Source organism: Pinus tabuliformis, chromosome Q, assembly GCF_031772625.1.
Source record: "Pinus tabuliformis cultivar Carrire ecotype Pingquan chromosome Q, CPIR1, whole genome shotgun sequence".
Taxonomy (NCBI): Eukaryota; Viridiplantae; Streptophyta; class Pinopsida; order Pinales; family Pinaceae; genus Pinus; species Pinus tabuliformis.
Window position 1 is genome coordinate 557940261 of NC_142296.1, and position 15294 is coordinate 557955554.

A 15294-nucleotide genomic window follows, 5' to 3' on the forward strand; every position below is an offset into this window, starting at 1 on the left:
AATGGGAAGCAGCCCATTTCACCAATAACAGCAATCCTAAGAAGAGACCTATGGATCCAAAAATACAAGCCCAGGCAAGCAAGCATTTAAATGAAAACCAAAGGGAATACCACCAACTACAATCTCCCCATCAGAACTCAAGGCAATCAGATGGTGCAATAGAATCCCAAAATAGACCTGTCATATCTCCCAAAGATCAGGAAGCCTGTAAGCAAGATAGAGATAGCAGTGAGCAGGTGAACACTCAACCTAACAGTGACAGTTTAAGAAATGCATGGCGCTTACCCAAACCAGAGCTCTTTTTCTGGTATCAACGTGCAGAATCTTAGAAGCATTTGTATGTTATTCAGATCTTTAAATGAAGACATTGCTATGTTTATGTTTATTGCTCATGTGCTATCTAGAAGATCTTCCCAAGCTTGTATTCTGGGGCATTTGAAAGGCAAAGCCCGAAGTTAGGTACTAGGGTGTGCTCTATGCCACCCACTTTGTGTTGTTCCAGGAGTAATATTTTCCACATAATAAGGTATTTCTTTTACAGCAAAATGAAATTGGAAAATAATAATATAATTATAAAGAAAAATTACAGTGCCCAAAAAATATCCTGATACCTTCAGTATGACCTAAAAACATTAAGTTCAAAACTGGGAGGACACCAGTTTTAGGACCACCCAAACTCCTGTAAGACTTAGGATCAACAGATGTAAGTAACTCTTTTGGGATTTGCCTTGTAGAACACTGAAATTGAACTACAGAATAGATTCTATTGAGATACGACCACTGAAACAGGAAACTGGAGCTGCCCTATAGTTTATAGTTGTACACAATCACTGTATCATGCATTAGTATTGTTAAGAAATTAAGGCTAGTTCCATTGTGAAGTCATTTTCTTCACAATTTTAAAGTCAATGCATGATGTGTCACAGGATAACATGGCATTGAGGAATCATCTTTATATGCACTTCACACTCCTATGACTAAAGGACTACCTAGGGTTCAAATTTCTAAAATATAGACTAATTCACTATAAAAAATACCAGCCTCTCCCTCTGCAAGCTTCTCCAATTTGGCTCCCACAAGACGCCTCTGATCCACTCCGCCTGCCTTCAGTTCATACATTACCTGTTCATAAATTCAAATTGACCATCAGATTGAAGTATGATAAGAACTCAACAAAATCCTATCAATTAGACCATGTTAAATAAGGACCACATCCAAATGTAGATTAAGAAAGAAAGTGAAATTTGGGCAATTCTGGAACAAACTACCTTGAAAATTGGTCATGTGAAAATAAAATGACAGAACATAATTAGAATCTGAAAACTTTGAACTATTGTTTATTGGGAGTGCAAAATCCTGTGCTTAATTGCACTATAAATAGAAAGTATGATAAGAACTCAATACCAAATCATATCAATTAGACCGTGTTAGATAAGGACCACTTCCAAATGTAGATTAAGGAAGAAAATGAAATAGGATCAATTCTGGAACATGCTACCTCGAAAATTGACCAAACCGAAAATAGAATGATGGTATAGGATTTGAAATTGAAGAATTTGAGATATTGTTTATTTGGAGTGCAGAGTTCTGTGCTTAATTGCACTATGAAGAGAAAGCAAGGAGTTCCCTTTTGTACAAGAGATGTTACTCTGTCTCTGGTTGTAGACTTTGTACAAAAATCTCGGTTCTATTTCAGCCTGGTCTCTTAAGTGGCAATAGCCACTGTATTTTCCTCCCTGTACAAAATTCTTTCAAATTTTAATGAAAATTTTATTTTATACAGAAAAAGAAATAGTAAGATGCTTTAAATTTCACACCTTGTCAAAGTTAAAACAAGTTAATTCTTCCAGTTAAAGAACAGACCTTAAAAAAGAGAGAATTTAAACAAAATGAAACTGTGCATCTGAAGGATGGGTGAAAAATATTTTTTAATGGAGCATCTCAAAGGACTCTTTGACAATCACTATGGTTTTAAGTTTTAACAGCTCGGTCTCCTTCGTAATTTGGGAAAAAAAAAACAATAATCAATCTGACTTTGAAGCATTGATCATGGGAGTGGAAGAAGCCCTTAGTCAGGCTTGAAGAAAAACATCTTTGAAGATTATTGAAAAATCATCATGGTGGGAAGATGCTTCAACCTTCATGAAAGCTAGTAGCTCTTTTGAATAAAATAATTTGTACACGTGACAAGGGCAGCAATGCAAATCAAGTTGCTCATTGGTTAACAAACTATGCCATCTCTTAAACATCTGTCCAGTCCTAACCCCTAGAAGATTAAGCCTTGGATGAAAAGGGGGAGCGGAAGGCCAACCTAGTACTAATAATTACTCAAAGGAGCCAGGCCAACCTTGATTTAACATGATGGTTGCTTTGGTGTTTGATTTGGATATTGAAGTCCCTGTAGTGGGGCCAGTGGACACCCTCAACAACTGATTTTCCAAGTACTAGTTGAATCTTATGTGAGTGGCTGCACGATTTGCATAGTGGACGTATCCCTTCTTCTTAAGCAAGGCGAAAGAAAGGTTTCTCCACTCTCTCTTCACCCCTCCCTTCCTTCTCGTCTCCTTTGAAGCTTAGTCTTGGGCCATTCATCAATGCTGGACCGGAAACCAAGGTAGGCACATGGCAACAAAACTAAAGGGCAAGGAATACTCAGATTGGTTCAAGAATATTATGGCTAATCAGCGTATGACTCAAGTGGGATGGGAATCCAGTTCTCAGAAGTGGAAATGAAGAAGGAGCCAAAGAATCAGATGAAGCAAAAACACAGCCGTGCTTCCAATGAGAAAATATATTCCACTCTAGTGGGCTTTGGCCAGCATCCTATGAACCGAAAGGTGGGAAATGAGCACAAAGTGGATAAGATAAAATATCTACTGCTAGAATTGCATGCAAATTCCACCTGCAGTATGACTGATAAAGAAAAGTAAGGAGGAAGCATACAAGAAGAAAGTTCATAGCTGTATTGAAATTCTTATGGATGATTTTCTAAAGCGCTACTTGCCTCCTATCATGGAAGAGGAATTGCTGGAAGAAGCGGCCATAGAGCCCACAGCAAAACCAGTGAATGCTATCTTAGCATAGTTTCCTAGTATGCAGCACATCCGATAAGTCAAATCTGAAGTTTTATGAGCTCAGTGTAATCAGTATGATGATGTTTTTTTAAAGACTTGAGAAACATGTCAATAAGTCTGTTTTATCTTTAAACAGACTTTGTCATCTGCTCAGATAATGGAGCAGTTTGTCCTGTGAAGTTATTTTTTCGAAAACTGTTGAAAATCTGTAGATGGTACTTACCATAAAAGTTTGATCTGGAACCTATCTTTGAGGATCATGAATGTACCCAGAATTCTCTGTTTAGACAGTATAATAGATTCGTAAAGAAAATAGAATTAAATTTATGCGTAAAAGAAACCTGTGCAAACTTTAAAAACCCAGGTGATCTGCCTTTGCCAAGCAACCAAATTAATAAAATGTTTCCGTAGCTCTGGATTGGATCCTTCGGAAGTTACTGAAAAGCAAGACCTCTGGGCAATTTTGATTTTTAAGCAATTCTTCAGGTACCTCACTCTCTTACCAGACTTGGGGCCAATATGTTTTGGGGATGCACTAGGGTTGAATGAATTAAATAATTCCCGTTACACTAGGTTAGGTAAAATTCGTAAACTACTTGCTTGTCTACTCTCATCCAAAGTTATGTATATTGCAGTCAACCTCAATTGGCCTTAAATCTTTACAAATTATCAATTGAAGGTAGAGTCAATATACATTACCATTACAGTTTAAATTGATTTATCTACCAATGAGAAAGTGGCCCTTAATTTAACATATACAGCCAGAGATCGTTTGCAAGATTGGCTTGACCATGTTGATCCATAATCTAAGGAGCAAAGACGATGAAACGGCGCGTACCTGGCGGTGCTCCCAATCCCAAACGACAACATTATCAGATGAATCTGCAGTGACGAGCCATGGATGCGTATGATGCAACTGAATCTTCACGATCTTTTCATTGGTTGGACGAAATGCCCGTAGCCTCAGCATGATGCCGATAAATGCAAGCTCGAAACACCTCCAATTTGCGTATCAGACAGAGAACTGAAACTAATTATCAGCGAGTTTGCTCACTCGTTTGCCACCGAATTGCATTGAGCTGTCCCTGTAAGAACCGAACCGCGATGAGATTTTAAAGCCGATCTATACCCTAGGTTCACTAAAGTGAGAACAGAATGACCTAAAACAATGGAAGTTAGCCTCCCAGTAATGAAGGTTGCGCCTGATTTTGGATCGGATCAAAATGCTTACGTGAATCGTTCTGGAAATGTAAGAATTGCATATTATTTAAGGTCTTCCTGTGCTGAGACGAGGGCTTCCCGGAGTTCCAACTCTTCAGCTGTGCATATATATCTGCTGCTCCGACAGATGCAGAGTGCTCGAGCTGAAGCAGATACCGGTCCTTTACAACTAAACTACGTAAAAGTTTTGAAAATAGATGCGCTACGGTGCTCCAAAGGATTGAAAAAGGCTCCCGTCCTTCATCTGGGAGTTGAAGTCGATTGTTCCATGGGACATTTGGGATTTGTAAGTGGACCGATGTTATTTGAACATTCCGTTTGACTGTTAACAATGTTATCTAAAAATTACGTTTTTTTTACGTGCAACGTTGTCTTTGATCCTCTAATCAAGCTTCACTGTAGTCCATTCAAGCCCCCACAAAAAATTTAGGTGGGTTTCCATCTATGATGGTAGGATTCAAAGTGAATTTTCTTAGGATATTAAGAGATCATCTCGAGTTACGGAGGAAATATCAAGTTCATTGGATAAAGGGTTTTTTACTAGTTTCGTGGTAGGGATGTTAATAACGAGATAAAATGGTATATTATTATAATTATAATTATAGAGATTAATAAAATGAAATTTGAAGGAAAAAGAAAGAAGAAGAAAGAAATTATTTTAAAGTTCATAAAGCTAAAGATAGTCTATGGAACAGATTGTTTCTTCATCTACTTGATATATTTGGCCTTTTTTCTATGAAGCTTCACAATAAATGCTCCCAGCTTCTCGACAAATCCCTCGTTAAATAGATTATCCCAAGAGCTAGCTGCCAGCATATTTGCATAACTTTTCTTGTTGTCTTTGAAGGCCTCACATTCTAAAATGAAATGTTTTTTCTGTTTCCACTTTTCCGAAAGAACAAAAAATGCATAGCCTTTCCTCCCACACTTCATTTGGCCTTTTCCAGCGCCTATTTCACAATGGAGTTGATGAGAATTAGTCATTAACTGAGCAATAAGAATTTTGGCTATCCAAGAGATATTGGCCTCTATGTATGCTTTTGGTTGATGATTATGAGTGGGATTAAACACTTCAATATAGTAATTTTTCTTTCTTCCTAGCTCCTTATCCCAAGTACGTTTGTGGAACTTTTCCATAACAAAAGCTTTTATCTCTTTGCTATTTATGGGACACGCGTTCAAGAAAATACCCCATTTACTAAACCATTTGTTATTTTGTTGCATCCAAGTTTTTTTTCTCTTGCACAATCTATCATTAAAGACAACCTTAGGCCATCTACCCTCTTCCATTTGCTCAATTTTTTTTAAATACCTTATGACTCACACCATAGCAATTGCTTCAATAGGAGCAGTCCCTGTTTCACTTAACAAGATATCATAAAGAACTGCACTTTTAATCTTAAATTTGTTTGTAATCAAACGCTTCTGAATTTTCTCAATTTGTCTCCACTGCATGTCGAAGGTACTGTTAGCCCACAATTCACAACCATAGAGAATCACCAGAATCACTAGAAGCCCAAAAAGAGTTTGAGTGGTTTTCGAGTCCCATAACTCTACTTCTCTACACCTATTTTAAAAAGCAGAAAATGCTTTCCAACCCCCCAAAGTTCTTTTCTTTCTACAACCATTCTAGCTTAGATTTTTGTTGAAGTCAATTCCGAGGTATTTGTAATTGCAACTTCTTCCAAAATGTTGCCTTCAAAGTAGAACTTATGTTGGTTATGTTTTATTTTCTTAGAGAAGACCACTACTTTCATTTTGCTAATATTGACTTGCATCCCCACACTTCTACAAAAATGCTTAAGGGATAGTAAGATTTAAAACATGCGAATGACTTATTCAAAAGAAAGTTAAGAGTAATAAACAATGATATCTAATATTGCAAAAAAATTACATTAATATTCGAAGAAATGAAATTGAATTGTTTATTAGATAGCTAATATATTTATCTTAAATTTGTAAATAAGGGTTATATAGTATTTAGTACCTCTCACTTAGTTTAAATATAGCTTAATTAAACTAAAAAATAATAATGAAATGATATAGACCATTAGTTCCTTGTTTTTCGCTTTTTGCAATCAAAACATTTTCCAATTCAAATTGATGATGAGTTGGCCCAACCTTCCAACAATCCCCTCGTTAAAAAGACAATGCCGAGAAACTGATGCTAACATGTTCTCATAACTTTCTCTGATATCTTTGAATGCATCACATTCCAACGTGAAATGTTTTTCCGATTCCTTACATTCCAAAATGAAATGTTTTTCTGATTCCACGGCCCCAAACGTGCAAAATGTACACACCCGTTCATCCCAAGCTTCTTTAGGCCTTTTTTGAAGATAACATTAAGCCATCTACCTACTCTCATTTCCTCGATTCTTTTTAGATATCTTATGAGCCACACCATAGCAATTGCTTCAATGGGATTTGCTCCTGTTTCACTCAACATTATCTCATAAGGTGCTGAACTTTTTATTTTGAACTTGCTCGTGATCAAGCGTTTTTGGATTTTTTCAATTGTTTCCATTTTGAGACGAGAGTGTTGCTAGCCCACAATTCACACCCATATAGCATCATTGGACAAACTAGGAGTCCATAAAGCACTTTAATCGTTTTCCAATCCCATAACTGCCTCTCCACATCTGTTTTGAAGAGCATATAATGTTTTCCACCCTCCTAAAATTCTCTTCTTTCTGCAGTCCTCCCGATTGAGTTTGTTGTTGAAATCAATCCCAAGGTACTTGTACTCATTTACTTCTTCAAGAACGTTGTCTTCAAAGAAGAAAGTATGTTAGCTTTGCTTCCTTTTATTAGAAAAAATCATTATTTTGGTCTTGTTAGTATTGACTTGCATCCCCACTACTCTACAAAAATGCTCAAGGGCATATAAGTGCATTTGCAATACATGGGCCAATTTAGAAATCAATACAATATCATCAGCATATAAAAGAAGCTTTATCACAAACTCCCCCAACCGAACACCATCTTCACCTTGTAGATTTAGCCACTCTTTCAATTTATCAATATATAGACCAAAAAGAGTAGGGGATAGAGGGCAACCTTGCTTGACTCCGATGTCACTTCTAAATCTTTCTGAAATACCTGTTGAGGTTCTAATTTTGACTTTCACTTCTTCATAAAGTCTATGGACAACGGCTCTATAATGCACAGGAATTTCAAGTTCTTCCATTCTACGCCACAACTTATCCCTAGGGACTGTGTCAAATGCTTTTTTGAAGTCAACAAAGCAGCGAAATACTTCTTCTTTGTCCTTCCAAACCTTTTCAACAATGTGTCTCAACGTGATACCATGATCAATTGTAGAGTGTTTCAGCCTAAAACCTGCTTGTCCTCTTGCCCTCTTTTCTTTTACTTCTGCCCACTTACTAATTTTGTCTTCTACCATGCCGCCGAAAAGCTTTGCAAACGAAGGAATGATCATAATTTATCATCACAAAAATAAAACAACTAATAAAATATTGTATTGTTGAATGTCATCACCAAAAATTAAGAAATATGATTAACTCATATTGTTTATATTAACATATATACATTTAATATATATGTTTATTTTATATATATGTATGTGTGTTTTATTTTTTATTAATATATATAATTTTTTATAATTAAATTTATTAAAATATGTTTTTAATATAATAATAAGTATTCTTAAAAAATAAAAATATGAAAAAAAAAACTATCATTCATGAAAATGGAAATAATAGAAAAATAAAAAAGTTAAATAAAAAGGAAATAAAACTAAAAACAAAAAAAATAGTAATGAATAGAAATGGAAGTTACTAAACAACCCATAATAAGACCCCAACCAATCACCTTACAAATAATTAAATTTAAATAATAATAATAAAATAACAAAAAATAAATTCTCAATGCTAAACTATCGATACGCAGCAAGAATTTTTGGTCAAACACAAACTAATACGCTGTCAAAGCAAAACCGTGTATAATAATATAAAGAGAGTTGATATTATTTGGAAATTGGGAAAAGGAGAGAGAGAAAAGCTAGAAAAAATCATGAAATAACATATTTGGTAGTTTTCCAATTCAAATCTATATACATAGAGTTACCCAGAACTAGTATAAATCTTGAAAACAAGCTCTTTCTTTCTAATATTTATGATAGAGGATGCAAATTGAATGTTAATGGAAGAGATCACAAAGAATGAGTTAAGGGCAACATTAGCCTATTTTAAAAGAGACAAAAGTATAGGGCCAACGAATGCCCAATAGAGTGTCTTTATTGGAATCTATTGATTATTGAAAGGAGATTTGATCACGCTAACTAAATAGGTAATAAAAACAAGGAAATATTTGAGAATATTGAATTCTACATTTTTAGCACTTATTTAAAAAAACAAGCAAGTCAGAGTCCTTTGATGACTTCAAGTTAATATCCCTATGCAATTATATATATATAATGACAAAAATAATCATTAAGGGTAAAAAACTTGTTTTGTAAGTTATATCATGATAGCAATTTGGGTCTTTATTATGAGGCAAATACATGATGCTATTGAACTAGCCCAAGAAGGCTCCAACACCATCAAAACAAAGGAAATTCTAGATATGGTCATGAAACTTGATTTATGAAAGGCTTATGATTTAGTACGCTGGTTATATCTCAAATTGATACTTATACATGTAGGTTTCAATATGTCATCAGTCAAATGGGTAATAGGATGATTAACCTCAATTCCTTTGTAGTTCTTCCAAATAGGTCAATGCCTAAGTTCTTCAACCCTACAAGGGGGTTGAGATAAAGATTGTCTTTCTCTCATGTGATGTTCTTGATAGTCGTTGAAGCATTGGGCATGGATATTCAAGAATTTAGGAGAATGGGAGTTATTCAAGGAGTCAAGGTTGGAGGAGCAATAACATTATATTATCTCCTTTTTATGCATGATATTCTCCTGTTTCACAATAGAACTCCAAGGGAAGCACAAAAATTGCAAGAAATTTTGGAGATGTATATTATATATGCATGTATGGAGGTCAATATACAAAAACAAACATTATTATTTCATGGAGTAGAATCTTATCTAAACAATAAACTATTATGGACTTTTGCTTTCAAACATGTTGAGTTCCAAGAAGGGTCTAAGTACTTTGGCTTTTTTTTTTTAACCAAATAGATATGGGGAAAGAGATTAGTATTGATTAGCACAAAATATTGAAGTGCAAGGATATCATTGGTGCAATCGATAACTATTAACAGGGGGAAGACTACCTTTGATAAGGTCAACGTTGGAAGCAATTCCAGTATTCTAAAGTTCCATGGATTATATCCTATGAGGAGTTTTGGAAAATATTAGAATAGAAAGCTATAAATTTTATAGACATGCAAAAAAATAAAATAAGGACACTCTATTAAAACAAATGAATATAACAAAGTCAAAGGAGGAATGATGTTAGGGCCTAAAAAACATTCGCATTTCTTTTATCAATCACTAGTAAGCAAAAGCTTACGGAGGGTCTTAAACACTAAGGGTTATGGAAGCGAAAGCTAGTCATAATTCAAAAGTAAATTTAAACCTAGATCCATGATTGATTAGATAAGAAACCCAAGGAAGTCAATTAATAATGTTTCAAACCACTAGAATACACTTTTCAATAGGAAAAAAACATAGCAACTTCATTAACAGTGTTTGATACATAAAAAAGGAGGATATTGATCCTCTTCAGAAAGCAGACATTGCCATCAAGGGCACAAATACAAGACATACTTAATTGCTAGGATAACCAGTCAAACCTATAGTTAAGAAAATATTTCAGATTCTAGCACAAACCAAAAAAAGAGCCTCCAAACCAAAGCACAAAAAATGTCAAAAAACCTCGGAATCAACAATTAAAAGAACCCTCAGCGCAGATAGAGCCATGCAATAGTATTTCAAAAGACATCTTGCCAAAACTGAGTAGCAGACCATGTTTAGATAGGGTGCCTGCCTCCCTGTTTTGTTCCCTTAATACATGAACAAAAGGGATGTCTTCGAAAGAAGGAATGATTTGCATGATGTCGACTATCCAATGATGTAAGAGGGGGGTTTCGAGAGAGTTCTTTACAAGCACCCAATCAATGATCGATTTTGAATCCCTGACGATCTTAATGGATTCAATTGCCAACCATTTCACACATTTTAGGAGACCCCAAAGAGCCACAATCTCAGCCCTGAAATGTGTGCCCTCCCCCCCCCCATTCTAGTAAAAACAATATTCATGTTCACGGCTAAGTTTGATAGGTGTCCCACACCCACCCACATCTGCCACAATTTGAGGCGCCATAAAAAAAGGCCCAGAGTGAAAGAACCTCCCAGATCAATGATAGAGGCAAAGTGCTTAGAGAGTCGAAGTTGTCATGGGCCAAACTCCGAAAAATGTCCAACAATTCTAAGATAGGTGGCAGAGGTAAGAGGGACTCGGTCCTCAAATACATCAGCATTCTGAGAGAGCCAAATTCCCCAAAGGACATATAGCGAGATAGTATTGTAGGATCTGTGCTTGATTGTCCAATATTTTAGGCATTAAAAGATAGATTGCCAATATGCCTCCATAGTAATCCCCAATAGCACAACAACATGCCTCCAAACCTCTTTAGCAAAAGAGCAGCCCAGAAATAGATGGAAGCAATCTTCAATAGGAGACTCGCACAAGTTACATATGCCCAATCCAAAAAATCCCCTTTTCATCAAGTTATCCCAAGTGAGAATGTGATTAAATAGGGTAAGCCAAAAGAAGCATTTGAGCTTCAGAGGAGCTTCCCATTTCCACATTGAAATAGTAAAATCCTCAAAATGGGATGCCATGGGCGAACCTGAGATATATAGATAAAGTTCTTTAACATCAATGTTTCCATTCACATTCATGCCACCCCAAGCCAGTGAATCAACCCTCTTGTTGATGGAGATCCCTGCATAAACTAAATTATATCTATATGATTCCCACTCCAGCTCTATCTCAGCAGGGAGGCCCATGTCCCACGAATGAGACCATGATTGTTCAAGAGGACCAAAATGATCATTGTTCTGTAAATCTGTCAGGTAACAAATACCCATTTGGTGTAGATGATGAATGATTTGTGGAAAGAGGCAGTGGTCCCTAGAAAAACCATTTATGGCATCCAACCCAATTTGTATTTTTTTGTCATCTCCAACTTGCCAACTCAAGTTTCCACATAGCCAAGATTTAGTTGACATCATACTCCTCCAAATATATGATTGTTTGCTACTTTGTGGAGCCCCTGCTTCAACCCATTCTTCCAGACTTCGAAGCCTAAGATATTTCCCATGAACAACCTCCTGTCAGATGCCATAAGAGTTAAAAGCCCTCCAAAGGTTCCTACATAGAAGGGCTAAGTTGAAGTGCTTGGTGTCTCTCATGCCCCATCCACCAAGCTCACAAAGATGATACTTTCTCTCTTTACCAGCGCCAGACCAGAGGAAGCTTGCAATAATGTCATCGATTCTTATTTTTTATTATTGTCGATGGGATAAGAAGAAAATGCATCCATAAGATAGAAATCCCCTCAAGCACTACATTGAACATTATCACTCTACCACCAAGAGAAAGCCATTTGTGGTCCCACATGGATAGTTTGATTTTGACTTTATAGATCAACCAATCCTAATCTAGTATTCGATAATTACATGGCTTGAGAAAGCATCCTAAATACTTAAAACCAGAGGACAAAAAAATTGATTGAACGCTAAAGAGAGCCGCCATTTGAGAGATAGAGTCGACGTTCTTCTCATCTGAAATAATTTTTTATTTGTGTTGATTAATAATAAGGCCTGAGGCCCTCCCAAAAGTAGAGAAGATCCGATGGAAAGTTTCCCATTCTAAAATCTCTGCATCCCCAAAACAGAGAACATCATCAACAAAAAGGAGATGGGTGATGGAATAAGTAATCAATACCCTGCATCTAGAAATAGCCCCAGTGCCTTTTGCTTCTCTAATCCACTTGTTGAGCAAATCCATGACCATAATGAATAGGAGGGGGGAAGTGCACACCCCTGTCTCAAACCCCTAGATATTTTGAAAAAATCAATAGGGAATCCATTGATTAAGACCGCCACTATGGTAGAAGTCACACAAGCCATGATCCACTTTACATGTCTATGAGGAAAACCAATCCTGTGGAGGATCAAGTGGAGGAAATCCCAATCCACTCGGTCATAGGCTTTCAATAGATCTATATTCATAATACATTCCTTTGATTTGCGAGATTTTATATAGTGGATACTTTCTTGGGCAATAGCTACAGCATCTTGAATTCTCCAGCCAAAAAGAAAGTCAAATTGCTCTATACAAATATGTGGAGAAAAAATATTTTTGATTTTGTTAGATATCAGTTTAGAGATGATTTTATAAACAAAACTATAAAGATAAATAGGCATAAAATCAAAGAAACATGAAGATAGATATTTTTTTGGGATAAGAGTCATAAATGTAGCATTTACAACACCTGGTATATGACCCAAATAACGAGGTGCTTCCACCATTTGGATGAAATCAGGGGCCATGAGGTCAAAAAATGAAATAAATAGTTTCACGGGCCAATCATCCAGCCCCGGACTCTTGTAGTTGGCCATCTCTTTCAGAGTGTGGAGGATCTCTTCTTTAGTGGCAGGTTTGTCCATAAGACTGATATCCTCATCATTGACAAATTGAGGGAAAATGCTTGCCAACTCTAATTTTTCCTCAATATTGTCTTCCTTCGAGGCATTGTATTGCAATTGGAAGTATCTGTAGGCCTCTTCTTTGATTTCTTTGACGGATGTAAAAACTATGTTATCCTGATTATGAATATGCCAGATTGAATTCGCTACCTTCCTTTTTGAAGTCGCCTTGTGAAAAAATCTTGTATTTTTGTCAACCCCTTTTATCCAAGCAATCTTGCTTTTTAGGTGCCATTCATCCTCATGTGCCTTTAGGATTGCATATTTTCTCCTTAACAACTCCATCACCACATTCTTAATATGTTCGGAGAATAGAACTGATAAGGAGGGGTCCATAGAGATATCCAATTCCTTTTCTATCTCACCAAGTTCCTCGTGTTGTGCTTCCTTGTGCGTTCTAATCCAAGCCCAAACCTTGTGTTTCAATATCTTGAACTTGAGACCTATGGAATCCATAGGTGAAAAATGCCCTATGGGAGATGGCATTTGCTAAGATTTAATGACTAATTCCCTGAAGTTTGAATCTTCTATCCATGTATGATTGAACTTAAAGGGTATGGCAAAAGCAGTTTCTTCCCCACTCCAATGCGATATAACAACATCGTGATCAGACACGTCAAAGAAGAAGGTAGAAGCTTCCAGATTCTCCATATTCGAGAGAAGATAAGAGTTGACTATAAATTTGTCAAGTCTCTTGGAAATTCCCTCATCCCCATATTTGTCATTTCTCCAGGTAAGGCATATGGGCATGAGGATAATATCCTTGAGCATCTTTCGGTTAAAAATATTTGAAATATTCTGCAAGTGGGTCCATTATGGCCTTTTTTCCCCAACGCTCTCTATCCTCCATAATGAATTTAAGGTCCCTTGCAACAATAGTATGTTGTATTTCCAACAAACCGCATCCATCAACACCATCCTAAAAATCCTTCTTGTTGTTATATGGAGTGTAAATGTTCAGAATTTGGATTCTAAATTGGTACAAATACAATACCCAGATAATATGATACCAACTCTTGCCTTATAGGCTTGAATTTGCATCTCTTGGGGTTCCACATGACAACAAGTACCATTTGCATCGGTTACACCAACAATCCATGAGGGTGGGGAATGAGAATAAATGAGGTTAATAGCACACTCATGGGTAGGATGTAAAAATATAGTGATATTTTGAAAATAGATGATTGAGTTGCTTCAAGTTCAATGTAAATTTACTCTAAATCAAGTAGTAGATCAAGTAGCAATAATTTTGTGGCAATAAGGCAAGGTAGATTCTAAATCTCTAGGTTTTGTGTACATAAGGTTTTAAGTTATAGAGGTACCAAAACACATAATCAACGAATTGTGAAGACAAACACTACACAACACATGTTAAGGTGAACACAATGAACCTATTAATTTTTCCTAAACAAAACCACATTAGCAAATTAAACATGTATTAGATGTAGAATTCACCATTTGAGATGCAAAATTAAGGGAAATAATAATCTATAGAAAGATAATCAATTCAATGACCATTAAACTTGAAATTAATCACATGGGAATATAAAATTGTAGCTTGTCAACTCCAATCCCTTTGTGCAATTCCTTTTTTCTCCCTCTCTAATCATTTTCTCTAAGGATCGATACAATCAGAAAAAGGCATTTGTGGAAGCCCAAAGTGAAGGGAAAACTCTCAATGGCCATCTATGGAGGGCCACAATGAAGGGTTGACTCTCAATGATTAGCAAATTCATTACCCAACATCATAACTTTACACCATATAAGTTTCCAGTTGTATTTCTTTGTCCAAAATGTGTATTCATAGACTGAGAACCATTGCTCTTTACATCCATCGCAATGTGAAATAAATGCATGATAAGGTGATGGGTGATGGGTTATGGTGGGTGAGTAGATATTGGAGGTCATATAGGGCCAATATTGTCATCACCCTACTATAAGTGATTGTTTCTAAGCATTTGTGTGTTGTGGAGACCACCCTTTTTTATGTAGATGGCATCATGTGGGTTCCAAGGCTTTCTTCACACGAGTTATGCATCTCATGATGTCTAGTGTGACTAGTAAGAAGGGTCTTGTGGTGAGTGGACCTTGATTAGTAGCCCATAAATGTTTTGCAAAGCATATAGTGTATGAGTTATAATTGATTTGTGATGCTTCTATTTATGCTTACTTGAATGTTGCAAAGGAGTGAAGTTATGTTAATAATAGTTTCCCCCCTATAGAAGCATCTCATATAGCCAAAAGGCATCATGCTTATGTTAGCTAAGGTGCCCAAATGAGGAGACCATATGGGCCTTCTCTTAGTG

General features: G+C 36.2%; 1 protein-coding gene across 1 annotated transcript in view; it reads right to left on the reverse strand.

Annotated features, from left to right (window-relative positions):
• LOC149220653 (Transducin/WD40 repeat-like superfamily protein) overlaps positions 1-4573 on the reverse strand; it is a 303099-nt gene extending 298526 nt beyond the window's left edge. The window contains exons 1-3 of the mRNA XM_089384847.1: positions 4306-4573; positions 3913-4159; positions 1038-1122 (exon numbers count right to left, since the gene is read on the reverse strand). Of these exons, the coding sequence (XP_089240973.1) occupies positions 1038-1122; positions 3913-4044 (217 nt within the window). The 5' untranslated portion in view covers positions 4045-4159; positions 4306-4573. The remainder of the gene's footprint in view (positions 1-1037; positions 1123-3912; positions 4160-4305) is intronic.
• Between the last annotated feature and the right edge of the window lie 10721 nt (positions 4574-15294).